The 27,417-nt window shown below is 37.6% G+C and overlaps 5 protein-coding genes across 7 annotated transcripts; 4 read left to right on the top strand and 1 right to left on the bottom strand.

Annotated features, from left to right (window-relative positions):
- The first annotated feature begins 7,436 nt into the window (after window positions 1-7,436).
- Window positions 7,437-10,142, top strand: LOC106300083 (beta-fructofuranosidase, insoluble isoenzyme CWINV3). Its single transcript, XM_013736150.1, has 7 exons — window positions 7,437-7,685; window positions 7,819-7,827; window positions 7,912-8,777; window positions 8,964-9,122; window positions 9,201-9,442; window positions 9,538-9,628; window positions 9,760-10,142. The coding sequence occupies exons 1-7, from the start codon at window positions 7,553-7,555 to the stop codon at window positions 9,994-9,996; spliced, it is 1,737 nt and encodes a 578-aa protein (XP_013591604.1). The 5' UTR covers window positions 7,437-7,552; the 3' UTR covers window positions 9,997-10,142.
- A 480-nt stretch (window positions 10,143-10,622) lies between these two features.
- On the top strand, window positions 10,623-16,281 carry LOC106300085 (protein FLX-like 3). Of its 2 annotated transcripts, XR_001261954.1 has the most exons (7): window positions 10,623-10,710; window positions 11,020-11,542; window positions 11,625-11,770; window positions 11,847-11,923; window positions 12,021-12,128; window positions 15,841-15,932; window positions 16,062-16,281. XR_001261954.1 is itself a non-coding variant. In XM_013736151.1 (5 exons), exons 2-5 carry the CDS (start codon window positions 11,022-11,024, stop codon window positions 12,093-12,095), a joined length of 819 nt encoding a protein of 272 aa, XP_013591605.1. In that variant the 5' UTR covers window positions 10,623-10,710; window positions 11,020-11,021; the 3' UTR covers window positions 12,096-12,302. The 2 variants fall into 2 exon arrangements, 1 of the variants encoding a protein (XP_013591605.1); XM_013736151.1 differs by lacking the exons at window positions 15,841-15,932; window positions 16,062-16,281 and having other exon boundaries at window positions 12,021-12,302.
- Window positions 16,050-18,956, bottom strand: LOC106300082 (phospholipase D epsilon). 2 transcript variants are annotated; one of them, XM_013736148.1, is made up of 3 exons: window positions 18,424-18,947; window positions 16,552-18,307; window positions 16,050-16,477 (listed from the first exon to the last, which is right to left on the bottom strand). In XM_013736148.1, the coding sequence occupies exons 1-3, from the start codon at window positions 18,514-18,516 to the stop codon at window positions 16,050-16,052; spliced, it is 2,277 nt and encodes a 758-aa protein (XP_013591602.1). In that variant the 5' UTR covers window positions 18,517-18,947. The 2 variants fall into 2 exon arrangements, with proteins under 2 accessions (XP_013591602.1, XP_013591603.1); XM_013736149.1 differs by lacking the exon at window positions 16,050-16,477 and having other exon boundaries at window positions 16,537-18,307; window positions 18,397-18,956.
- A 1,395-nt stretch (window positions 18,957-20,351) lies between these two features.
- LOC106296507 (PRA1 family protein F2) lies at window positions 20,352-21,146 on the top strand. The gene has a single exon (XM_013732653.1). The coding sequence runs from the start codon at window positions 20,423-20,425 to the stop codon at window positions 20,981-20,983; it is 561 nt and encodes a 186-aa protein (XP_013588107.1). The 5' UTR covers window positions 20,352-20,422; the 3' UTR covers window positions 20,984-21,146.
- Window positions 21,147-21,397: 251 nt separating this feature from the next.
- On the top strand, window positions 21,398-23,445 carry LOC106296508. The gene is made up of 3 exons (XM_013732654.1): window positions 21,398-21,695; window positions 21,922-22,040; window positions 23,210-23,445. Exons 1-3 carry the CDS (start codon window positions 21,544-21,546, stop codon window positions 23,227-23,229), a joined length of 291 nt encoding a protein of 96 aa, XP_013588108.1. The 5' UTR covers window positions 21,398-21,543; the 3' UTR covers window positions 23,230-23,445.
- The last annotated feature ends 3,972 nt before the right edge of the window (window positions 23,446-27,417 follow it).

Genomic DNA, 27,417 nt, shown 5'->3' on the forward strand with positions numbered 1-27,417 from the left:
ACCAATTGTTGTAATGCCCAAAACCTGTTGTACCTCTAAACGTGCTATATCCGGTACCTTATGTCCAAACTGAATTGAAGACTTCATGAAATTAATTTGTTGCCCTGATACTCTCCCATAGTCTTTTAAAATCTGTAGGATAATCTCACATTCTTGCCTATTAGCTTTGCAAAAGAAGAGACTATCATCCGCAAATAATAAGTGTGTAATTGCCGGACTACCACGCACAATTTTTAACCCCGTTAATAATTTTTCTTCTTCCTTTTTCCGTATATTCGCTATTAATACCTCAGTACACAAAATAAACAAATAAGGTGATAATGGGTCACCCTGACGAAGTCCTCAGTTTGGTACAATATTTCCTTTTGGTTGACTATTAATCAAAACTTTATATTGTACCGACGTAATACAAGACATTATTCGAGATACCCACCTTTGTGAAAAACCCAGCTTTAGCAACATCGCCTCAATAAAAGGCCATTCAACCCTATCATACGCTTTGCTCATACCTGTCTTTATAGCCAAAAATTTCTCCTTACATGAATTATTCGTTCTTAATCCATGAAACATCTCCTGTGCAATTAATATGTTATATGAAATCAGTCTCCCAGAGACAAAAGCAAATTGTGTTTCTAATACCAATTGTGCTAATAGCCTCTTCAGCCGTTGGCAAAGCACCTTCGAAATAATCTTATAACCCACATTACATAAACTGATGGGCCTCAATTCCGTCATTCTACTTGGTCGCACTGTTTTTGGGATGAGGCAAATATTGGTCATATTCATCCTCTCCTCCGAATATCCAGTCCTAAAAAACTCGTTAACCATATTTGTGATATCTGATCTAATAATCGACCAGGATTGTTGGAAAAATAAAACTGTCATTCCATCCGGTCCTGGAGCCTTTTCAGGATGCATCATGAATAAAGCTGATCTCACTTCCTCCTCTGATGCCCAAAGACCTGTTTTGATCCTCTGTAATCAAAGTAGGTACCTCCCTTAGAAATTCTTCATAGCCCGAAGGTGATGTCGTCGCAAACAAATCATTACAATAATCTATCGCAACACCTTCTACCTCAAATTCCGATGTTACCCAATTACCATCACTATTGTTCAAACCCACAATTTTATTTTGTATTCGTCTCTGCTTAGTTAGAGCGTGATAGAATTTTGTATTTCTATCCCCTTTTGCATGCCAAGTCGTTCTACTTTTTTGTTCCAAGTATAATTCTTCATCCCTATAAGCTTCTTTTAATTTCCTGGAAACCTCTAGCACCTCCTCATATGTCTTGGTATTATCACACTGAATGTCCTCCAAAGCCTCCTGAAGAGAATTAATCTTTTCCTTCCCATATGGAGGATTATTTTTCCTCCAAACCGAAATTTTACGTCTACAGTTGATAATTCTATCTAAAACACCCGAATTATCACTTGGCCTCTCTGTAGACCAACCTTTTGAAATGGAGTTCATAAGACCATCCATACCAATCAATCTCTTATCAAACCGAAATTGCCTTCTCGTTCTTACTTGTTTCTCATCTAAATTCGTCACAATAGGCCTATGATCCGAACCTACCATTCCCAAATAGTCGACAAAGGCGGACGGGAATAGGGTGTGCCATTCCACGTTCCCTAAAGCCCGATCTAATCTACATTTTACCGTCTGTTTATTCCTCGTCCCACTCCATGACATAGTGTTTCCCACAGACGGAAATTCCAAAAAACCACAATTGTCGATCATATTATTAAAATCGACAAAAGTGGATGCGTGTCGTAACACCCCCCCTTCCTTCTCATGATTACCTCTTATTTCATTTAGATCCCCAATAATAAACCATGGTTCCACTCTATTTATTCCAATTCGAGTAAGATGTTCCCAGACGTGGTCTCGAAGACCCTGAACAGGGTCCCCATATACAAAATAAAAAAAAAAAATTCCTTTATATGTGGTTTCAATATCTATTATTCTATTACTTGAATAGATAATAGAAACCGGTGAATCATGGTCAAAAGAAAGGGCCAGTCCTCCACTCCTCCCAATAGGATCCACCGTATGTAGGTGTTTATAACCAAAATGAAATTGAAAATTTTGAACAAAACCAAACTGTTGTTTTGTTTCCGATAAGAGAAGAAACGCCGGTTTATGTTTATGCCATATATCCCTCAGATAACTAATCGTATAATTGCTCCTCATTCCTCTACAATTCCAACTCAATATTTTCATATCCAATTCCTTATATTATTTTTTAAAAAAATTTAAAACCCTCATCATGATAATTGTAACCATTACAAAAAAATCGTGTCCCTATATAATAATCTTTTATAGCTAAATCCCACATATATCCCCTTTTTTTCCTTTGTGTAATCATTTGATAAATTTTGTGTTGAAAAATACAAAAAAAACAAAGCATTTGGAGATCCATAATACACGTCCTGTCCAAACCAATTAAGTAAAGAATAAGACATACAACTAGTTTCATCAGCCACTTGCTTTATCAACACTTGCGACCCACAAAAAACTAAATCCAAATCTTCCACTCCACCAGTGCCTCAGGCCATCAAGAAGAAAGAAATTATAATCTCACCGAAACCATTCAGAGAAGAAAACTTATATTCATAACAATAAAAACCTGTCCAAAAGATTAACAAATTATCGTCAATAAGCATAAGGTTTGTATCATCGACTTGACTTATACAACTGAACCGAAGAGATAAACTGATCTCAACACGGAAGCTCCTATTTACTTCAACCCGATACTTGCTACCTGCTTGTTCGTAACGTCCGCAACACCGCCAGCAACGGTCCCCAGCATGAAAACCTAACCAAATCGTATACATCTTCCAATTTGAAAACCAAACAGTAAGACCACTCTTCCAGCTTCTTTCCTTGCGCAACTTTGCATACAAATTGTATGACTTTGAGACCAAATCACAAGCCACAACCTGACTGCCCATTCCTGTAATAGCATCCAACAAACTTATAACTGGACTAGACCAGTAACCATTTCAGACCATAATCCATTTCGTTAACCATTTCCACAAACCATAGGAACAACTATACGAACACCTATAGACCAATTCCAAGATACTCTGATACCCTATTAACCTCATAACCAAAGCAAAAATACATACTTCCAAATGAAACTTTATACTCCAACATAGACCAAGAAAATTAAAACGGGAACCAACTCCTTTATTCCAACTCCCTGACTTTATGAGAGGCAACTTAAACCAAGAGAACAAAATATGAAAAACCAGATACTTTATATCAAAAGCCCTACACTTATTCATAACTTAAGTTAAAGAAAAAAACACCAGGGGAAATTAATCCTGGTCTGGTCTCGGCTTGATCAAAGCCTTCTTGGTGGGGACTGGACCCTTGTCTCCCGCCTTACTGCCTTGCTTTGCCATTGCCTTCTTCCGTGGAGACACGAAGCTCTGAACCAATCTTTTCTTCGCGTTCCCTCCCATTGCAGCAGCAGTGATCTTCCCATTCTTCTTCTTTGGGACCTGATGCTCTTGCTCTCCTACTAAGTCTTCACTTTCAGCAATCGGAAAAGCTTCCTCAACATCCATGGAGTTTAAATCACCAGACGCCTCTCGCTCAGAACTCGCATCATCCAGTCCATCCTCCATAATCTCATACTCCAAATGCCCATCTTCATCATCCAGGCCTGCCACCATCTCCGACGACACCGCCTCTTCCTTATTTCCCATCTCCATCACCTGCATTCCTTCACTCTCCGCACTTGAACACTTCACAAAATTATTTTCCTCCATACCTTCTGCCTCTGCAGTAGCCACCTCCGTAGAGAATCCCGGCTTTTCCATAAATTCTTTCCTCCTCTGAACAGTTTCTACAGAAACCCCACCTGATGTAACAACAAGTCCCTCCTCATGACCTTCGCTCTCAAACAGTAAAGCTTTACGGGCCTTAGACTCTGAGGCCTCCCTATTTCCCCACTCTTGAAAGCCTCAAGCATTAATTTTTGTTGAGTATCCAGATGGCCTCCCACCTCCTGGTTCCTCAACCCATTGATACCACACGTTGCCATGACATAGCTATCATTTAGCTCCTGAGGTGGAAGATATCCAGCCTGCCTAACATACCTCGCCGTTGGTCTCCCATGATCTCTATACCTTCTCCCTGGCCCCGATTTAGCTACACCTCCTTGTCTTCCTCCCTCATAAGCAATGCCTTTCCCTTTTACACCCTGCTTTCCCGCCCCCTGCTGGTTTTGCCTCCTACTATCTCCACCAGAAGTGTTCTCCGTATGTTGAGACTTCACTGCCCCCTTTATAGCTTAACGCTTTCCCTCCTTGATCCGGCTTGTCAGATGGGCCAACATCACCTTCCTCCGTTGTGCCTTTTGTGGTGGGGCACCTTGATTGGTCGTGTCTCAAGCTCGAGCACGTCCTGCAGAAGCCATGAAGAGGATCGTATCGCAACGCAATCACTGTCTCCTCCCCACTATGAACCTCCACAGTGATGAAAAAAACCAGCGGCTTAAACGCATCCAAAATCACCCGAATCTTCCCATCATTAATATCAATCGCATCATCTCCACGAACCTCCCCCAACGCATCACCAATACTCTTGAAAGTCGGTTCCGCCCAAAAGTGTAGAGGAACTCCAATAGCCCTCACCCAAAAAGTGATCTTCGAAGGATAATTATCCTCCACCACAGGTTCCCATCTCACCACAGACAACATTCAATTATCAAAATGAAATGGCTCCTTCTTAAGCACTTCAATGATATCCTCTTCCTCCTGAAAATCAAACTGGAATCTTCCAAGACCCAAGTCTGCGCCCACCACCCTCTCTTCAACATTCCAGATTCGTGGGAGATGATAAAGCAACCCATTCATCTCCTGCTTGAGCGGATTCATGCACCGGCCAATCAGAGTCTTTGAATACCACGTGATAAGTGTGGAGTTGTAAAACTTCGGGATCAAAATCTTCAAACCCCCACTTGGCGCCTGCTTCTTCTGGCCCCCAGACTTCACAAGCCATTGTCCTTGAGACATGATTATCCTCACACAGCAAGAGAAAAAACAAGAGTATAAAGATATATAAGTCAAAAGTGACCAGATAATATATGACTAAAAAAAGCTCGTAAGGTGTTATATATATACACAAGCAACACACAATACTTCTCTCAATCACAAACTTTAAATGCCCAAAATTATCATTTGCAATCCATTTTGATATCAAAAAATCAATCTTGAGCCAAATTGAGCATCTATTAAAACCTAAGAGATCGACCCAAATTATTTTGTATCCATAATCCACCCTAACACTCAATCGAAAACATTCATCAGTATCGTCGGAAATTCCACCAGATCCGTAGAAATCATGATCTCTGAAAATACTCCCAAATCTCCCTTTTACATACATACACATCCAATATTTTCTATTGCCTAACTCATGTGAGAAAGGGAAAGAATTGATTCGCTGAAAGTCTACCCAAAAATAATCATACAGAAACCAAGAAATTACCATAACGAAGAGATCCCCGAAATCCTTTATCCTCTCTTCCAGCAGATCCCAATAAGGTAGAAGTTTTTCACTAGCCAGCCTAGGACCATTCAAATTCCAAATCGGAATTTCCTTAAGATCCCCATATCTCCAGATTATGTGAAAACCCCAAGATTCCACCAGATTCGAATCCCCATGTACCGTCGCATTGAGAATCAAACCGATCCTCCTCTCCTGATGATAATCCTTACTCCGATCTTCCAAAATCAAAAGGGAAAGTTGAAACTGACACAGATTCATCTTCTATTGGCAATCGCCATTTTTATCGCCGTCTGTCATTTGTCTAGTTATCTACCAAAATGTCTAGCATAACAACCATAAGTCACTTAAATTACTTATATTTTAACTGATAAGATAATAAGTGTGAAAAAATTCTATATGATTTATAAATCATTAAATTATACTTGTATACAATTATAATTAGATTTAGAAGCATATACCATTTTGCATCTATACAAGATGTGCTCAAGATTTATATAAATAGATTTGATAAAAGTCTCATAAATGATTACGAAACTCTAATAAAATGATTTTGTAGGACAGAGTTAAAAATGTTTTAAATAATTTCAAAATCTTTATAAATGATTTATAAATCTCGTGTGGGTTTTAGAAAACATTAAATTTCTAATAATGCTTTATATACAAATCTAATTCTTTATATAGAATATACAACCATTATATTTATTTTTATAAAAATATAGAAATATTTTAAATAATTTATAAAAATGAAAAAAATTGATGAAATATTATATATTTTTTGTATAATTATGCAATTAGTTACCATAAATTATTATTTGTAATATTTTTTGTTTTTTTGTAACTTGTATTATTTGGTTCTAGAATTTCTTTTTATTTTTAGATTTGATCAAAATAAATATTTAACAAAAGTCATTAACTAATCAAATTATAACAATTTTTTGAAACTTCACATTTGAATGGCACGTCAGCAAAATCAATAAATGGATTTTTCAATTAATATATATGAGATATATATGCTTTACGTGCTAACTTGTACATTATTAGTCACTTGAATCATGTGAAAAACGAACATTATGCGAGTTTTTCAAATTCTAATTAGCTATGTAAGTCGGTTTTTAAATATAAGATTAGCTGTTAACACCTCGTACTAAGAGCAGCCGCAACGGAGTAACATACGGAGTCCTTAGCGGCAAATCTTAGGTTAGGAGGAATAGAATAATATTATAAAAGGCAAATAGTGTAAGGATTTCATCGGATCAGTCCGTCCGTAAGAGGTTCAAGGACTTGATCCTTAAGACAGGTGGCAACGGGTTATTGGGCAGGTGATGTTTTGAGTTTGGTTTTGTCGGCAATTTACGGTTCGTTTTGTTTTTTTTTTTCAATCGATTTGGAGATTTTTGTTTGAAATTAGGGTTTCATTTGATGATGTCTACAAATATCCATAATATTCTCGGCATTCGGGATGATGTTCACGATACCCAGGCATATCATCGATTGAAATATGATTTAATAGAAAATATTTGGAACAAATTTGGTGATTCATAATCATGTTGTATTTTTAAATTTAATCATCTTAAATATTTATAAGCTCTCATGTTGTATCTTTATATTTAATCATCTTTTTATCTAATCATGTTTTATTTAAATTTTACTTTCTAAAATTATATAAAAAAATAAAAATAAAAAAAATAATATTTATATACCTAAGGATTCCGCAATGGGACTCACTATTAAGTTTATTTATAGTATTTTATGTTAAGTTATTCTATTTAATCATTCAATATATAAAAAATTAAATTTCACTAAACAAAAAAAAAATTTATATTTTTTTATTGCTAAGGATTCCAACTTCGGATTCACCATTGTACACGTATTTTTCACGAGAGTCCTTAGCTATTTAAAAAAAAAAAATTGATAATTTATTTCAGAGGACTCCACGAAGGTGGATGCTCTGATATATCTAGGCCTGACCAAACCACAAGAAAGAGAGAGAAGAGAGAAGAGAGAGAGAGAAAAACAAGAAACAGAAGAACAATGGGGAAAACGCTGTTACTGCTGTCTTTGTTGCTCTGCAGCTTTATCATCGATCTTGAAGCTTCACGCCAAGATCTCAACCAACCGTACCGGACCGGTTATCACTTTCAACCTCCCAGTAATTGGATGAACGGTATGTAAACTGATCTTGATCTGACCTGTATTCATCTATGTGTCTTTTTGATCCTCTATTAACATCGTTTTATTTTCTGTTGACTTCGTTATGTTCGATGATAATCTGATACCACCAATGATCCCTACTCCAGATCCTAATGGTTAGTTCTTTTTATTAAATTTTATTCATATTTTTTAATATATACTTTTGAAAATATGCATTTGTTTCTTTTTTTTTTGTGTAGGACCAATGGTATACAAGGGAATATACCATCTTTTCTACCAGTATAACCCATACGGCGCCGTTTGGGATGTAAGAATCGTGTGGGGTCACTCCACGTCACTTGATCTAGTTAACTGGACCCCACAGCCTCCAGCATTCAGTCCATCTCAGCCGTCAGACATCAACGGTTGTTGGTCAGGCTCCGTCACGATTCTACCAAACGGCACACCAGTGATCCTCTACACCGGCATTGACCAAAACAAAAGCCAAGTCCAAAACGTCGCCGTTCCGGTTAACATCTCCGATCCATATCTCCGAGAATGGTCAAAGTCGCCGGCCAATCCTCTGATGGCTCCTAACGCCGTCAACGGAATCAACCCCGACCGGTTCCGAGATCCGACCACCGCGTGGATAGGACACGACGGAGAATGGAGAGTCATCGTCGGAAGCTCGACGGACGATCGTCGAGGATTAGCGGTTCTGTACAAGAGCAGAGATTTCTTCAACTGGACGCAAGCGACGAAGCCTCTTCACCACGAGGAGTTAACCGGAATGTGGGAGTGTCCTGATTTTTTCCCGGTTTCGATAACCGGAACGGAAGGTCTCGAAACGTCGTCGTCTGGTGAGGTGAAACACGTGCTGAAAATGAGTTTGATCGAGACGTTGCATGATTATTACACGATTGGGTGTTACGACCGTGAGAAGGATGTTTACGTACCGGATCATGGGTTTGTGCAAGATGGTTCGGCTCCGAGGTTGGACTACGGGAAGTTTTACGCGTCGAAAGCGTTTTACGATGATGTTAAGAAACGAAGGATCTTGTGGGGTTGGGTTAACGAGTCTTCACCTGCTAAGGATGATATTGAGAAGGGTTGGTCTGGTCTACAGGTAACATTTATTTTCCCCTAGATTAATTCTTGAGTTAAATCTAGTAAATTTATTTAGGAAAAAAGGCACACATCAAAAGTTCGAATAAATCTCAAGTAATATGCATATGGACTAATCCACTAATCCCCAATTAATTCTATGTTGAAGTTCATCTCGATTAATAGTTGATTTTTGTTATTTTAACAGTCATTTCCAAGAAAAATATGGCTTGGTGAATCGGGAAATGAGCTGCTACAATGGCCGATTGAAGAGATTGAGACCTTGCGTGAGACACAAGTCAACTGGTACAACAAGGTTCTTAAGGCAGGATCTACTATCCAAGTTCATGGTGTTACTGCTGCACAGGTAAGAGTCGATACTTAACCTCGATCAGATTAATGATTAATCCGCGTGTAATAAGAATCTATCTTTGGTATTGAGCAGGCTGATGTTGATGTATCATTCAAAGTGAAAGATTTGGAAAAAGCGGATGTGATTGAACCAAGTTGGACCGACCCTCAAAAGATATGTAGTGAGGAAGATTTATCGGTTAAGTCCGGTTTAGGGCCATTTGGTTTGATGGTGTTGGCATCAAATGACATGGAGGAATACACATCAGTTTACTTCAGAATCTTCAAGTCAAATGATACTAAGTACGTAGTGTTGATGTGCAGTGACCAAAGCAGGTATGTGATCTTTATACATCAATTCAAAGACACATTCAGATTCTTTTCGTATTTACATGAACTGCTAACTTTGTTGTTATGGCACTCGCATACAGATCTTCGTTGAATGAAGAAAATGATAAAGCAACGTTTGGTGCTTTTGTAGCAATAGACCCTTCACACGAAACACTTTCTCTTAGGACTTTGGTAAGTTATAATTATACGTAAAGATATGATCTTAGACAAATGTCTTGTACCAACTATCTAGTGAGTATATACTTCAATAGAGCATCATAGTAGGGAAATGATGAGTGTCATTTTTGACTATTACTTTGTAGATTGACCACTCTATAGTGGAGAGTTATGGTGGAGGAGGCAAAGTATGTGTAACTTCGAGAGTGTATCCAAAATTGGCAATAGGAGAAAAAGCAAATCTCTTTGTCTTCAACAAGGGAACTCAAAGTGTTGATGTCTTGAGCCTAAGTGCTTGGAGCTTGAAGTCTGCCCAAATCAATGGCGAGACAGTGTCACCATTCAGCGAGTGTGAAGATTCACACTCACTTAATCAGTATTGATTCTTTAGTGAAATATATACTTCACATTTTTACGGGGAAAAATTAAATAAATAATTTTCAATTTTTTTTTTTTTGTAAACTTATATTTCTCAAACTTTGAGCACTCAAATACAAAATTTGACAATTATTGATGTTAATTATTTCCGCTTTAATTTTTTTGTGCTAACTGGGGCGATTGGTTTCTATGCATGTTTCTGGTTTGTTAGAAAGATCTACTCCTCAGTTAAGATTGTCTGATTAGATATAACGACATATAAAAATTTTGTTGGATGGTTTAGTCTTAGTAAGAAACAAGAAGTTACCAAACCTTTGTAATGTTTTGATGAAATGGATTCTCAAAACATGTTCAATGATACAGCTATATAATATTGTAAAGTCTATGCTTATCCTTGTTAATCATTCTACACATTTGTAATACACTTGTTGAGTTCATGTAATGAAAAACAAGCTTGCAAGTGTCCCAATGATGAGGCCTTGTTATATATCGCTACACCATCACGCCTACGGGTCCGACCCGTAGATCATTAGGCCTAAGCTCAGAAACAAAATAGCCCATTAAAGGCCCATTAAATGTTAACAGAAGATTATCAAAACGACATCGTCTCTAGCTTAGCCACGTACAAAATTCTCCGTTCCAATAGAGAGACTTGAAAAGCAAAGCCGATAGAAACAATAGGTTGAATTGAAGACGATCTCCGCGCTGCAGCAGAAGAGGTTTCTACTCTTTTCTTTCTCTTCTGAGTGTTTTTTTTCACTATATAAACCGATATGTTATCGTCTTTGAATCCTAAATTCCCAAAATTAATCTGCTGATGATAATTACGATACACAACCCAATTTCGAAATTGATTCTATTGAGGTTTAGCTTGATTTTGATTCCGTTGATCTTGTAAAACCCTAGTCTATTTCTTAATTCTGAAGAAACGCATCTTTTCTCGTTGAGTTGGGTAATTGTGAAGTTAGCTGCTTTCTCTGCTATTATAATTTATAATGATAGTGTTGAGGTGTCTTTTGTTTTTTCAGAAATGTCTGGAAGAGACCGATATCACCGAGAGGTTCAAGACCCTTCTTACCATGATCGACGTCGTTTTACTCCCGAGAGACCATTCCTTCGCGCCCCTCCACCTCCATCACTCTTAGAAGATCTTCAGATACAAGAAGCTGAAATCCGGAGGCTTTTGTCTGATAACCACAGACTAGCTGACGACCGAGTGCTTCTGGAGAGAGAGCTCGGTGCAGCTAAGGAAGAGCTTCACCGTCTGAACCTGATGGTCTCTGATCTCCGTGCCGAACAGGATCTGCAGGCGAGGGAGTTCAGTGAGAAAAGGCATAAACTTGAGGGGGATATTCGTGCTATGGAGTCTTACAAGAAGGAGGCTTCTCAGTTGCGCGGAGAAGCTCAGAAGCTGAGTGAGATAAAGCGTGAATTAAGTGGAGACGTTCAGATACTTAGGAAGGATTTGGTGAAGTTGCAGTCGGATAACAAGCAGATTCCGCGTTTGAGAGCTGAGGTTGAGGACCTGCAGAAGGAGCTTATGCACGCTAGGTAGTAGATTGGACCTTTAATTTCTAAGTGACATCTGGTTTCGCTTTTTCAATGCTAAAAGGAATTGTTTTTTGTAAAACAGAGGTGCTATTGACTACGAGAAGAAGGAAAAGTTTGAGCTTATTGAACAGCGGCAGATAATGGAAAAGAACATGGTTTCTATGGCGCGTGAAGTTGAAAAGCTACGGGCAGAACTTGCTACTGTTGATAGTAGGCCGTGGGGTTTTGGTATGACTCTCCTAGATCTGTCCTGGTGTTTCATTAGAGTCGCTAACTGATTTGGTGTGATATGTTATGTGTCCAGGTGGATCATATGGGATGAATCTCGGCACTATGGATGGCGCTTACCGTGGTTCTTATGGAGAAACCGATGGTTTTCTGGTACGTGTGCTTGTATCCTTGTATATGATGTGTTTTTTTTTTTTTTAAAGTGTGAACTTGTACTTTGACACGTCATATTATTTTGCTTGTTTCTTAGGGATCTTCGGAAAGGAGTCAATATTACAGCCATGGGTCTGGCTCGCAGAAGAAACCTCGCTTGGATCGTCACTGAATCTTATCAACCATCCTGGGAAAAGAGAATGAGGTGAGTCTAAATTGGGCACTTTGAAACACTCCTGTGGTTTTTTATGGTTATGCATATCTACTCTAAATCAAAACGTTAGTTCTTCTGCTCTCTCAATAAGGCATGTTAATCATGTAAGTTAGATGGCTAAACTATGTCGTATGTTTCTATAATTCAATGATTTGGTTTTTCCCGTTTGAGTGTCCTATTATCCCTCTTATTCTTCTGCTCGCATCCTTTACATTCTGGCTTTGATTGTTTGTAAATGATAATCCCTCTGATAGAAACCTCAGAGGAGGATGCCCTTGTTGTATTTGTATGACATTCCTCTCTTCGTTCTTCAATCCCACACTCCTTCCTTCTGTTGTATTTTTATTTATAAAGATCTGGTGAGCTAACCTAACCCCTTTCTAAGGGGTTAAAGGCTTTAAATACTTGGTGTAAGGAGAGATTTGAGAGAATGTAGTTGATTGTGGCCACATTTTCTGGGAAACTGTCGAGTTGCAATTGCTTGTTTATGGAAGCTGAAAGAGAGAGATTTTCCACGGGTCATTGCTTTTATGTGGTGGTGTTACGAATGTTCTTGTAGATTTAAGGTATACAAGAGAATCTCAGTTAAGGTGAAGTGGAAACTGGAACCATTGGAAGGCACAACATATGGGAGGAACAGAGACATTGGTCCGCTTATGGCCTTCGAGTCATGATAATGATAGATACTGAATGCTAGTGCTGATGTGGCTGATGGTTGCGGTGTTGGCAAGGAAGTGAAGTTGTTGATTCATAAAGATGCTTGGCTGTTACTGAACTTGGAGAGTATAAATAAAGATCTACGAGAGTTATTATCAGAAGATCATAGAGAATTGTTAGGCAAATCAGAGGAGTGTCTCTGCATTTGAAGGCAAGTTCAGAGAGGTTGTTCTCCGGATTTGAAGGCTCAAGGTCTTGTTTGAGATTCTGAGATTGTAACGGTTCCGTTGAGCAATAATATTGTACGTGGTTGCTTATCAGATAACCAGCTTCTTAGAACGCATTCTGGGATTCAGCAGTCGCCCTTTTCTGGGATCAGGTAAATAAACTTCCATCAGTACCAGCAAAAGCCACGTTTGAGGGTCTCCTGGATCAACGTGAATGAGATTTTTCTTTCAGAAAACCCCCGGTACGGATTGTTTGAGCAAGGTCTTCCATCTGAGCGGTCAGCGTCCTTACCCTCAACTGCATCTGGACAGAATATAGGTGCTGGAAGTGGTTTTGGACTTGGTGAGTTGCAGGACCCTACTGCCCAGTGACAATCGTCTGATGGATTGGGAAAATATACACACAAGTGTACCACATATTTCACGGTGCTAGCCAACGGAAGAAAGGTGATTTGGAGCTGATGCACAGCATTTTCTGATGGGTGCCAGAATCTCAATGTCATTAGATTGAAAATCATTCCGAACAACATAAAATGAGTTCAGAAGTTAGGAGGCTGGGTGAAGATTATAACTCATGGATGACAGATGGACATATCAAAGCGGCGTTTCATCTAGTTCCTTAATCAGAGACATGGTAATCAGTCTACAGAGTCATCAGAGGCCTTCATGGGGACTCCTGCATTTGCTGATGGGCGGGCCTTCAAGTTACCATGAGACTGTAATTATCTGTCTAGATCTGAGCTTTCTGGAAATATTGAAGGTGGGCAGACAGCTGATAACGACTCTATTAGGACAGCGTTGATGAAGCCATTCTGATGCAGAAGTTTATTTCTTATTTCTGGAGCTTTCACGATGAGCAAGAGAGAAAATCTTCGTTCAGGTGCTGTGTTGCAAAAGAGAGAGAATTTTACGGTGATGCTTCTATAATTAGCTGCTACGTTTGGTTCCTAGTAGTTGACTGAAGAGATAAACAGCTCTGTCTTCGAGGCGGCACAAGCTTCAAAGTACCTTCTGCTCCTATCAGTTATTTTGCCTTCAGAGAGGAACTTTCCCATATTTCAAGGGATCGTCAGTGGCCTTGTAGGTCATGTTGATGGTACATCAGTTTTTCCTTTCCAAGGATGTTGATGTGCCTTACAAAAAAAAAAAAAAATCTTCCAACGAGTCAGGTATTCGATCTTCCCAAGAAAACTTCGCTTACGAGAAACTTTATTTATCTAATTTCTGGTTATTATATCTTCTAGAGGTTAGCTATGTTTTGTTTGGCATATAGGTCCTCATAAGTCTTTAATTTTTTGCATATAACCGATTCATTTTTGTTTCTCTGTGTCCGCAATATTATGTTTGCCACATAAATCTTGGATCCTCTTTGGTGCTGTGACAATGGAGGTTGAATCAGTCTTTTTTTTTCTAGAGGATTTGTGAGACTCTCCTAGATTTCACATTAGATTGTTGATAGAAATGAATTGCTGGACTGATGGAGAAGTAGCTGTGCTTGAAGGTGGCTTACTACATTGTTTTGTGCTGTTGCGTGGAAGAAAAGTTCGGACAGGATTATCTATGCCATGTTAAGTTTCTGGAGGCTGCGAGAGATCTATAGATAAGAATAAAGGCAAAGCTTTTGTAGATGACAAACACATAGGATCAGCTCACTTGAGCCTGGACTTGAGAGCTACTGATGTAGTTTTGACAAAGGAAAAACTTCGAAGCTTTAGAGGATCAGCTCACTTAAGCCTGGAGGTGAGAGCTACTACTGTAATTTCAAGCTTTGAGACTTTATATTGATGTGAAAGTAGATCGGTGTAGGTTTGACCAGGATGAAAGGTGGTACCCGATATAAACCTAGATGTAACTTTGTCTACTTTCCTCCTGCTTTTCCGAAGACAGAGAACCGGTGTTTTAAGAAGAGCGCTTTTTCTTCGCGCAAGGCGCAGACCCAAGCGCTATCGTCTTCTAAGGCGAGGCTAGGTCCAAGAGTAAGGAGCTCTTAAGCGCAATAATGGTACGCCTTCAAGTTTCTGGTGCCTCCATTTGAGTTGAATCTCCTCAAATGAGGCTTTAGGTGTCTTGGGTGCGTTGTTGGTGCTAGCTTTGTGCATTGAAGAATCATATCTGGATAGGCTCACTTGTGCTGCATATCGAGTCTGTGCAGGATAGGGAGAAATCGTTTGTTATTGCTATTGAATGAATCAAAGCGGGAGAAGCTGTTGGAAGAGGAGTAATCGTGTGCGACAGGTGCTTGGGACAAAGTCAAATATGAAGGGACTTCTTCACGGGAACAAGTTGTCTGAACTATAAGCAGGAGTGCTTGGGACGGGGTCATCTAAGAAAGATTTCTTTTCAGGAAACATTGAACCATAAGGCTATCGCCTTAGTGCACCATCTCGCCTTTTTAAAACACAGCTGGGAACAGATGGAAACGACCTACATCTTCAGAAAAGTTCCCCCTCTTGTGTCCTTATCGAGGACAGATGGAACTCTAGAGGAACTTTATGATAAGGTAGATTAGAGTTGTTACTCTGAATCTGCAAGATGATTGGTACAGCACTGCGAAGCTTCAAGCTTCCAATAATGAATCTTCTTGGAACAATAGACGGTACAGGAAGGGATATTTGTGCTCAAGCATTTGATGAGCGTTGACACGAAAAGAATTGTCCTTCAAGCTCCATACCCGTTTCACCTCTTAGACACATATGTGTAGATATATTCGCTCTTTCGTGTCATGTAGCATTTTGTAGGCATTGCATGAGATTTTCACTATTAAAAAGCTGCTCTGCTTTGGTCTCTACAGATTTTAATTATTCTTCTCCTCGTTGCAGGAAACAAAGCTTGAAAAGGACAGACTTCGAGGCCAATCATCATCTACTAGTTGGAATCGAAAAAGGAACCAAAACGGTCATAATAGAAACCAGTAAGTGCGTTATAATCATCTTTACATAGTCAACATCTATATTCGTTTTATTATCATAATAAACAAGTTGAAATACATATACATTGCAAGTCATGATTCTGATTCTGACATTTTCTTTCATGTTGTTAGAACCGTAGGCAACATCTTGGATCTTTTCCCTCGCACCAACGTCTTGGTATCAGGAAAAACTCCGTCGCCGATTTTCTCAACCGCACCATCTGTCGTCACACTAATGGGGTACACAACCAAGTGTACACCGTTCATGTCCACTACCTTCTCACCGCTGTAAATATCCCACATTTGTTCCCCAATTGTCAGCAACCCTCGGACGCATTCAAGACTCTCTGGCTCCGAGAAAGATAACTCATCCACTGTGATCTTGCCACCTGTATGCTCGTACCAGAGCGACAACCGGTAAGCTCTAATTTCATTGGTCTTAGTTGTATCTGTTTGGTAGCAACCTATTGCAATCTCCGTGTCACGGCAACCGTCCATTGATCTCTGGTTTATGTTGGCTGATCCTATTAAAACGTATGCGTCGTCCACTACAAACACGCATATAGACAATAATAAGTAAACAATCTTCAGTTTTGTTTCAGGTTAGGAGTTTAAACCAAACCTATCATGATCTTGGAGTGGACATAGACCATGAATCTCCGGTTCCTCTGTGCGTTCCAGTACTGTGTTTTGGGATGCGGAGACGAAGCTGCTTCATACTCTCCTTCTCTCTTCTCTTCTCTGTTTGCGAGACAGAAGAAGTTTAAGTAATCCCTTGGATGCGACCCGTCTCCAACTTCCCATATCGCCTCTCCTATGATCTTATACATCATTGTCATTGTCTCTCTCGTCCAATGAAGCATCTCTTCGACCGTTTCGCTCTCCGGTGGCCCTTCAGGCCACATTGGTATCACTATATACACGGCAAACCTCTCCTTCTCGCGTATTTTAGCCGCAATCTTTAAAGCTATTTCAACGGGTATCAAGTTTGTGCATCCGCTTCCGTTCTTCCCCTCCCAATGCTCGCAGCCTCCCATAAAATACTGATTCTCAATGTATATAAACCTCTCTGCTTTTCGAATCGCCGCGACGTAACCGTCGTGTACGCTCCTCTCGACCTGTAAGCCTCTAGGCATCTCCGTTGCCGACACGTGATCTATCGATCTCAGGACTTGGACATTCCAGTTCCTGTCATCTTCTTCAGTGGTTGCACTGTTTACTAAGTTTCTTATCCCTGAGGTGTTAACCAACACAGAAGGGTTACACTGTTTCGTCCATCTCTGTTCGAAATTCTTCAAAACATCCCAAGCTGCAGCCCCGACCACACACACGTGACAATCGTGCCACGGCTCTCTTGGTCCGCCTCTGCTTAGCTTAGCTCCAGCAAGGCTTGTTTGATAAAAATCATCGCTTGTCCCGAGTGTACGGAACAGAGAATGCTCCTCTGTGTCGTAACGACCATCGCAGAGGTCAAAACCGCCGAGGAAGCTCATGATCTCTCGCTCTTTTGTGTTTGTATTCGTTACACGTGTGTCCACTGTGATGGTCTTTTGGTGGTGTGCGAAAGCCGTAGGGAGCTTCTTGTGCGATCTTGGACACAATCTACAAACAACACTTGTGTCTCTGAAGTAAGAAAGAGCTGTTTGGTCGTTTGTTCGCATTACACCTTTGTTCTTGATCATCGGTAGAGACGACTCGTCGTTCCACACCATTACTCTCACCGCTACGCCTTCGTGTGCTTTGCGTTTCAGAAGCTCACCGATCGTTACCCCCACTGCGTGTGGAATCTCTGTCTCTTCATCACGTACGAGAACGAGGTTAGGGTTTAATGCCCATCCTGCGATGTAAACTAAATGCCTAGCGCAATCAATCGCTTTATAAACATCTTCCCATAGGTTTCTTGCATTACAAGGAACATCATGAACCCTAGGATCAAACGTGGCTTTATGGTGCGCGTCTTGATACAATACAACTCTGCAGTTCGATCGTTGCGGGAAGCTAGCGTTCTTAATACCTTGAAAAGGCTCTCCTTCGAACGTTTTGCACCATCCCGGTTCTAGATAAGCTGGTCTGAACCACATCATACACTTGAGCTTCAAGTTAGGTTTCTTAGATCCGTTATTTGTAGTCAGAGGAAAACACCCGTTGACAATGGCTGTATTAGAAGTCAGAATCTGTTCAGCAGAGATTCGGAATCTTCCGAGAACGGAACAGTGAGTCTTGAGCGTGATTGTGATGGTGGTGTCGGAAACAGGATGTGCGCAGAGGATCTGAAATGTCTGGTTCCAGACACGGTCGAGTTCTGAGCTTGTTTTAGCAACTTTCTTCTTGTTTAGCTTAATGGTCACGTAAGCTGGTCTTGGCTTCGTACATATACACTGCGAATAAGATAACAAATAGCTCTTTGACCAAAAAAAAAAAAAAAACAAGATAACAAATAGCTCATGAGACATTAACACAATATTACCGTCATCTTTAACAACATAATACGTACATGGAAAGGAAATGTAGGAGAGAAAGGTGTTGCGTCGAAGATTGTAATCTCGAGTGTTCCATGGAAGAACTTCTTCTGTTCCTCAAGCTCCATTTTTTCCCCCTGTACGAAAATGAATCTTTAGGTGTATGAGAGAAACGTTTCTGCGATTATGTGTGTTGAAGCTGGGTCAGTTACATAATGCACAAGGATGCGCCTGGTTTATTATATATATGCTTTTGGCTTTTGGTTAAACTTGGAGGATTCTCGAAGGACAATCTTAAAGAAAACATTCAACAACATATTTTATGTGTATTAATTTGAAGGTTGAAGTGTCTTGGAATACAAATCAAGCATTCGGCTTTGGTTTATCACTACGAGTTGTAAAAGCAAACTATTGAAGTGTATCGAAATATAAGTTTTGGGATAAAGGGGGAGATACTAAGAAAATGTATGGTGGTCTTGGTAAATTTCATGTGGGAGAAGCCACGTCTAACACAGTAGCATTAAGAAGCTGCAGAAAATAGCACTTTGGGACCCAGTTTAATACGACGTTCTGTGGCTGGTGATGACAAAATAATCATTTTTAACCGTCCAAAGACAATAATCCATATATGTCAAAACTCAAAACAAACACTAATCCTTTTAACTGAGAGTAACTGAATATTGAAAATGTTGGATAATTCCAATTAACTTGAGGAGCAAGTTAACTCATTAAAGTGAAGTTTGATGGGTTAAAGAAAAAAGAAAACATATCGAGCTTAGTAATGTTTCCATATTATTATTAGGAAAATATGTAGCTTCGCCTTTAGGAAAAGATGTAGCTTCTTCCTATATAAAGAGTTCTCATGGAGAGATGTTCTATCAACAGAAACACATCGAAAGATTTAGTTTTGAGAGAGTTTCTAAATCTAATAAGAAGAGAAGTTCTTATAATCTTTGTGTTTGTGCAACTTCAGAAAATAACTGATGATTTTATTTGGTTTATGTTGTAAAAGGATGGCTAGTGATTTTGTATACTTCGGAATGAGGAAAAACCATCAAACAAATCTCAAATTATACTAAGGACTGGATTAATATTCTTATGGAATTTAATCCCAGATTATACAAGTATGAAATAGAATATGATACCGGTTGTCAGTTGAACAGAAAAAGGCGAGCGTCACAGATTGTTTAGCAATTATAGTTTTTAGTTGAAAATTAATTCATTCAAAAAAAAAAAAAAATTAATATCACCAAAATATATAGTGCTAAAAGCTCTGTTTGATTAATATTTCATTATATCATTTTATATAAGAAACTTGGAGTTTTAGATATGTAAAAATATTTTTATTATTGTTTATAAATTAATAAAAAATACATAACATTTTCTGCTTAGTGAAAAAATAGGATTATGATACAAATAGTTTGTTCTTTTTAAATGGGACAAATAAAACTGTTATACGCAAATGTTGTAAGACAAATAAATTTATTGATTATATTTTTTGTAATAGTTTCAAAATTTGTAATAGATATATTAGTGTTAACAAAAACATCACAATAATATAATATTTTCAAATAATATATAGATTATGATATTACTGTGCAGGAGTATTTAACAGTAACATATAGAAATTATGTATTTATTTGGTATGTTATCTACTTTATTATTTTTATCCGTATGATGCCTGCACTATTACGGTATTACTCCATGTTTGAAAATTCGCTAGGCGTAACGCGTGCGGCTGGACCGAAACTAGCCATTTAGGGAAGAAAGTGAAAAAAAATTAGGGAGCACGCAGGGGAGTAATATTTCTTTAAAAAACAAGAATTTTAAATATTTTTATATAGTACATGTTTAATATATGTACATACGAACTATTACCTAATACATAGGGACTACTAGCCGCAAAAACACATTAATTTTCTTTTTCCAGAAAATACATAAATGTATTATTTATTTATTGATAAAACAAACAAATCTCATTCCGTAGCTCTTCAACCCTCTCTCTCTCTCTCTCCACACGCCGCGTGAAACGAAATGAACTACGGCGCGATCCCGACGTCCTCTCATCCATCTCCGCCGATTGATCTCGAGTACATCTCACGCGCAAAGCACCGCATCAAATCAGGACTCGCCACGCGCCGCCCATGGAAAACGATGTTCGATCTCCAATCGATGAGCCTCCCCCACGGCTTCTTCGACGCGATCTCGAGGATCAAGACGAACCTCGTCTACTTCAGAGCCAATTACGCCGTCGTCGTCCTCCTCGTCCTCTTCCTGAGCCTCATCTACCACCCGACGTCGCTCCTCGTCTTGGCCGTCCTGGTCGTGTTCTGGATCTTCCTCTACTTCCTCCGCGACGAGCCTCTCGTGGTCTTCGGTCACCAGATCGATGATCGGACGGTCATGATCTGCTTATCGGTTTTGACGATTGTGATGCTTTTGTTCACGCACGCGACGGCGAATGTTCTCGGGGCGGTGGCGACGGCTGTGGTGTTGGTTTTGGTACACGCGGCGGTTAGGAGGAGTGATAATTTGTATCTTGATGAGGAAGCTGCGGCGGCGACGGAAGCTTCAGGGCTGACGTCATATCCATAAATAAACCGATTTGTTATTTTCTTCTTCTTTTTATGTTACTGTGTTTGGTTGAGGGACTTTGAAAACGTTCGTTTCTACTCTGTGTACAATTTGTTCTAATCATGAAGCAAGTGTAACGTTTCGATTTTTAGTTAAGTGATATGTAGAGAGATTCAAAAGAATTTTTTTTTCTAGGAATTTTTTTGAATTGTGTTTTGAGTTAAAAGTTAAAAGTAATTAGTGTATATTGTTAGGCTGCAAGTCACTCCTTTTTTACTTAGACGTAGCTGCTTCTTCTCCATCATCAAGCTATTGGATGAGTGCCAAGATAGTCTCTTTGATGACCAAAGGATGAGCTTATGTTATGTCCTGCTCAGAGGAGCTGGCTCTAAATGAATCTCAGATGCTGCTCATTTCTTTTTTTTTTTATCTAAAACTTGATACGGCGTCGTTTCGTTAATCTTCCCTTAGTCCACTCCAGCCATTCGTTTAACCCGACCAGACCCGGCCAGTCAACAGATAGAACAGAACCATCTTTAAACCCTAAAAATTGTCCGATCTCAATCTGAAAATCTCTTCCGATGGCGTCTTCGAAAGTGTGCAGATTATCGTCAAAGATACACTCTTTAACGCAGAAGCTAAGCAAGACGAATGCCCACGTCTCCTCCATACCCTCACCCCTCAAATCTTCACTACCATCCTCAGCGACTCCCCGTATCAATCGTTCTACTAGGTCAGTGTCAATGGTGAAAAACCCATCTTCGTTCTCTTTTCTTGCAATCATGGTCTTAATTTTTGCCGTTTGAAACGCAGTAAATAAGCTTTCTTTCTTCCTTCATTTTTGCGTTGGAAATGGATCAATGTTCTCGAATTGGTTTTTGTTGGTGATAATCTGAATTAATGGGCTGCAAAAAAGAAGTCATCTTTTTAACTAAAAATGGGGATTGTTTTTTTAACAGAGTACCTGTGGAGCTGAGTAGCTGTGTATCGCTGTTTCCACTACACAGTGCTATTGCATCTTCCAGATTAGTATCAAGTCTCTCTGCTGAATCCATGAGCTGGGGTTTAGTTCCTCAAGGTCACTCTTCTCTCTCTCTCTCTCTCTCTCTCTCTCTGTTATCAACAAGATTCACCTTCTCTTGCTTCTTCATCTTGAAGCTTTATCTTTGATCTTGGGTGATGTTACTTTTAATTTTTTATATTAGCTTGCTTATTATCTGCACTTTTGTCAATCAATTTTTGAATCTCCATGAGTTTAGATTTCACAAATTTGGATCCTGTCACTCATCCATGCTTTCAATTTTTACCAAAGAATAACTCTTGTCTACTTTTACATTCTTGGTTTACTTACTTGCCATGAAAAGCCTACTTCTTGGTGATTGATATTGTTGTCTTTGTGTATGTACTTACGGTTTACTTGTAGTAGGGGATTTAGTTTCATTATTACTAGGATTCATTCTTGTCGTGAAAAGCTTACCTGTGGGTATTGATATAGTTGTCTTTGAAGAATGAGGACTTGTTACACACTTGTACCTGAGATCAAGGCGATTCACGTTCTGTTGTTTCTTAGTGTTGAGATTGCATCTTTGATCTTGGATGATGGTACTTTTTAAGTTTTAGACAAGCCATCTCGATAGTTTTAGTCTGATAGATTTATGCTAGCTTTCTTATTATCTGCATTTTTTCAAATGAATTTAGATTCACAAACTCTTGTCTACTTTTACCTTCCTGGTTTTTACTTGTTATGAGAAGCTTACTTGTGGTGATTGAAATTGTTTGTCTTTCTGTGTGTGCTTACATGTAGTAGAAGCCTTAGTTTCATGATTCCCATGTTCCTTACTTGTCATGAAAAGTCTACCTGTGGAGTGGTGATTGAAATTGTTGTCTTTGTGTGTGCTTATGGTTTACTATGTAGTACCCAGCTTTAGTTTCATGATTACCAGGTTTCTTACTTGCCATGAAAAGCCTACTTGTGGGTGATTGATATTGTTTTCTTTGTGTATGTACTTATGGTTTACTTGTAGCGGGAGCTTAAGTTTCATGATTACTAGCTTTCTTACTTGTCATGAAAAGCCTTTTGGTGATTGATATTGTTGTCTTTGTGTGTGCTTCTGGTTAGCATATTCACCATCTGAATTGGTCTAATCAGACATCATTTTTATCCATATTGAGTCTATATTTGGATATCGACTTGTTGTCTATCTTAATACATCCAAAATATGACATTTTATTACTCTGGCATTGCAGGTATTTCAATGCCTTTATGACAGTATTTCATCTTACAAACAAGTTTCCTGGATGAGATCGCACTTTTCATCTCTTATCGAAACTAAAATTCCTGAATTTAGGACAGGTTTTATGCTCAAACTCTCTTTTGAGTTGTCTTTTATGTTCATGGTTATCAACAATTGAGTGATCAGTGTAATGTTGCCGGCAAAGATTATACTCTAGTTTTCAGTGAAATGTCTCATCTTTTACCACGAGTCAGTAATGTGGGAATTATAATTCTTACTCATATCATCAGTTCATCTTTAGATATAAGACATAAAACATAAGAAAAAATACAAATGATTGTTCACGAAAATAGAAATCAATTTAGATTTTATGAGAGGAGCTTAGAAGCTGATGCTTCTACTTGTTTTAACCTAAAAGATCTCTCCATCTTCTTAGAGGAGAATATGTCGGAAGAAGTGGAGATTATCAGAAACGCCAGAGCTTGGATTATCACAAACATGGCAGCGTTCGTTAATCTTTCCATCCACTGATACGTTTTCCTTAATGGTCTAGCCACTTGACAAAATTTGCAGTGAAAGAAATAAAAAGGATAAAGGAATGAAGAAGGTAGAACCGTACAAGTATCGTTTAAAGTTTGTAAAGGTGAATGATCATTTTTCCAATTACGTAACACAAGCATTTGTTCTTGTTTCTAGTACTAAAAAAAAAAACTCTTATATTTAATCAAATTTAATCGATTTAAAACTATCTAAATTACTAACTTTTATGGGTTTGTTGTGATTTATATGGAAAATTGAATGCTTTGTTCTAGTGCGATTTTAGCAAGTTTGTATAAATATAATTTTTGTATAATTTTTTTTAACTATTGAGCATCATTACTGGTGGTTTTTCAACTCTGTTTTTGAACAAAAACATATACAGAAAAAGAAGGATCTATATATATAAAGTTGGATTTTTCCCTTTTTCTGACAAGTGGTAGACGGTTTTTGTGACACGTGTCATCCATGTATTTTTTTTACAGTTTAGGTCCTTCTTCTTTTAGATTATTGCAATTTAGCCAAATACTTTATAATTGTGCAGTATCTAATCATTTTCGCACTAACTATTATCGTATGAAGTTTGATAATCTATTTTATTGTTTACTAAAATTCAATATGAATAAATAAATGAATAAAATAATAGAAATAAATTTTACATATTTAATTTATTCATAACTCAAAGTAATATAATTTTTGTTATTTTATTTTATTTTTACCATTTTCTATTATTTAATTTACAATTTACATATTTATTTAACTATTAAAAATATTAAATGACCAAACTAATAAAAAGAAATTAGAGTGCAATACATAATCTAAACATAAAACTTCCACAATCATAAAGAAAAAACAAAATACTATAGTAATATTAACTCAACAAATGTTTGAAGCTGTAAAAAGATCAACAAAGAAGACTAATCTATCTCATCTTACCATAGAATGTCTTGGATAGAACAAACAGATGTCAGAAAAAGGTAAAAAGATAAAATATGAGATAAAGTAATCCCCGGAACACAAAGGATTGCGACACCAACGCAAAAACCCAAAAAAGCGGGTGAGAGAAATAATAATCATCGGAAGAACAAAGTTACCACAAAACAAAAGGACACATGTCTAAAGCACCAACAGCACAACCACCAGCTAATAGATAAGAAGCACCTCACAAACTAAAAAGTACATACAAGGCGCCCATGACAGCGAAGAACCATAAAACTCTGAATAGAAGAAACCAAAGCTACAAAATACTAGCTCCGCACACCTACACCAAGGGATGCATGAGAAGAATATAAACAACCTGAGTGTGAGAGATTGGAAGCCAACCACCGAGAAACCAAAGCTTAAGCTTGAGACCATAAACAACCTTCCAAGCGCACAAAGCATACACAGAATATCCAAACCGAGACGTGATCAAAGGGAGAGCCACCAGAGACGTGATCAGCGATGAAAGGTGCAACAAGATGAGAGAACAAAGAGATAAAAAAGAGACAGAATTAAATCAACGAACCATAGAGCCATCCTCGAGCTATGAAAAAAGAACATAGAAGTTAGATCACCAAAAACCAGATCTTGAAAACCAAGACGAGCAGAGACTATCGATGGAAAACCAGCGACGAGGAAAATAACATCAATGACAACTAAACTCTGACCTAACCCAACGAGATGTAGTTTCTAACCTTAGCCAAAATCGAAAAAAAACAACCAATATTGACTGAAATAACATACAACACCGTAAGAAACAACCACATAACATGGAACTAATATGCCTGATCTATAACAAATACTAGATAATCTCACAGAAAAAGAAGGTGAGGAAAACAAGAGCACAGAGGTGAGTCTTTTCTCAGTGATGGTGAGAAACACTGCACACCGGAGAGGTAAACGAAATACATAGATGGTGATGACTCAAGGTCAAAATATGGGGGAAAGTGCTAAAAACATCTAAAAAGAGTAATGTGAAAAAATGTGAAAAACTAAAACACAATTTGACGCTGTTAATCTTAGAATCAACAAATGCTTAAAGACAAAATTATTGAAATTCAATATGTTTTATATTAGAAACTCATTTCACCACTAACAAGTAACAAGTAGTATTTTACATACAACAACACATTATTAAAAAAACAAATACATAATATATTAAATTATTAGCTACTACTACATAACATAATAAAACATCAAATAATGATATTCACAATAAATACTGAACACATAATCACATCATCTAAAAACTATATTTAAGAACAATAAAACAATATTCCGCGCGAACCCTCCTACTGCTTAATAAAGATGACAACTTTAGAGAGATAGTATCAACCCTTTTTTATATATTGTAAATATTAAAATTAATTGTTATCATAAAATTAGAATAAAATACTAATATAAAACTGGGTAGAAACTGTATGAGAGATTACACGTTAATCATGCTCTAATATACATTACATATTTTAAAAGAATCTAATACTATGATAATCTTTCAGTTTCTTTTTTTATAAAAAAGGTCAATCAGATCTTCAATCATTTTGATCAAATCCCAATTATTGTTGTTTTCGTATAAAAGTGGTGCTCGTTATAATGATTTTGAGAAATGATATTTTTCCCTTAACTTCAGAAATAATATGGTTTAGAAATAATATGGTTTATGTTGCTAACAAGACACATGTTTCTTGCAAGATGAAGTCACTACATCGAGCTAAAAGTCTTTTCAACAATCACTAAACTATAGCAACGAAAATATATTATCACTAACCGATCGCAACTTTACAATAATTTTATATATTAAAACAGAATTCACTACCTTAATTCATGTGTAATTTAAAAAAAAATAGAACCAATGAACCTATTTTTATAAAGTCATGTTATATTTAATATCTAATTTTATCATTTAAATTTTGGGCCTACTATAAATTTGTATTGGGCTATCAATAATTGAATTTAAACAATAGATGATTAATTAGATTTATAGATAGTATAAATTAAATAGCTATAATTTAATGTTGTGATACTATACCTCCATATGTTAATTATTTAAATATTTGTCGACGTTAACTTTTAAAATTATAAACATTTTTTTTAAATAACAAAAATCATATTATCTAACAATGATTAATCTTTACTATCTTAAACCAATAAAAATAAATTTTAAACTATATAGTTTATTTTAAAAATTAAACAAAAATTAAATGTTTAATTATTTACTAGATAATATAAATTTATGAAGCGAAAAGTTTAATTTTTTAAAAACTTTATAAATCTGTGAAATGTTACAATATCTTTGAATATGACAATAAAAAAATATTTTACTAATCTTTATATATAGAGTTACGATTTTAATAATAAAATAATAATACAAAAATATATATCACTACAAGAAAACAGCGACATACTGAGGGAAAAAATCGTCGGTAATGAAATCCTCGGAATATACCTCAGAATTTCCGAGGAAATTCTGAGGAAACACAAAATTGGGTTTCCTCGGAATTTCCTCGGAATATACCGACGGAATTCCGAGGAAAGAGGAAACAAATTTCCGAGGAAACTCCGACGACCACCAGTTCGTCGGAAATCTCCTCGGAATATATCGAGGGAAAACGTCCTCGGAATTTACCTCGGAAGTTCCGACGAAATGTTCCTCGGATTATTCATCGGAAAATTCGGAGGAAATGAACCCTCGGAAAATTCCGA

This window comes from Brassica oleracea, chromosome C6 (genome assembly GCF_000695525.1).
Source record: "Brassica oleracea var. oleracea cultivar TO1000 chromosome C6, BOL, whole genome shotgun sequence".
Classification (NCBI taxonomy): Eukaryota; Viridiplantae; Streptophyta; class Magnoliopsida; order Brassicales; family Brassicaceae; genus Brassica; species Brassica oleracea.

Coding starts and splice junctions, on each gene's coding strand:
- LOC106300083 (XM_013736150.1), top strand. CDS start 7,553: ATGGGGAAAACGCTGTTACTGCTGTCTTTGTTGCTCTGCAGCTTTATC. Junction 8,778..8,963: donor AGGGTTGGTCTGGTCTACAG/GTAACATTTATT, acceptor TTATTTTAACAG/TCATTTCCAAGAAAAATATG. Junction 9,123..9,200: donor ATGGTGTTACTGCTGCACAG/GTAAGAGTCGAT, acceptor GGTATTGAGCAG/GCTGATGTTGATGTATCATT.
- LOC106300085 (XM_013736151.1), top strand. CDS start 11,022: ATGTCTGGAAGAGACCGATATCACCGAGAGGTTCAAGACCCTTCTTAC. Junction 11,771..11,846: donor TAGTAGGCCGTGGGGTTTTG/GTATGACTCTCC, acceptor TTATGTGTCCAG/GTGGATCATATGGGATGAAT. Junction 11,924..12,020: donor GAGAAACCGATGGTTTTCTG/GTACGTGTGCTT, acceptor CTTGTTTCTTAG/GGATCTTCGGAAAGGAGTCA.
- LOC106300082 (XM_013736148.1), bottom strand. CDS start 18,516: ATGGAGCTTGAGGAACAGAAGAAGTTCTTCCATGGAACACTCGAGATT. Junction 18,308..18,423: donor CTCCTACATTTCCTTTCCAT/GTACGTATTATG, acceptor TCTTATTCGCAG/TGTATATGTACGAAGCCAAG. Junction 16,478..16,551: donor CCACTCCAAGATCATGATAG/GTTTGGTTTAAA, acceptor GCGTGTTTGTAG/TGGACGACGCATACGTTTTA.
- LOC106296507 (XM_013732653.1), top strand. CDS start 20,423: ATGAACTACGGCGCGATCCCGACGTCCTCTCATCCATCTCCGCCGATT.
- LOC106296508 (XM_013732654.1), top strand. CDS start 21,544: ATGGCGTCTTCGAAAGTGTGCAGATTATCGTCAAAGATACACTCTTTA. Junction 21,696..21,921: donor CGTATCAATCGTTCTACTAG/GTCAGTGTCAAT, acceptor TTTTTTTAACAG/AGTACCTGTGGAGCTGAGTA. Junction 22,041..23,209: donor CTGGGGTTTAGTTCCTCAAG/GTCACTCTTCTC, acceptor CTGGCATTGCAG/GTATTTCAATGCCTTTATGA.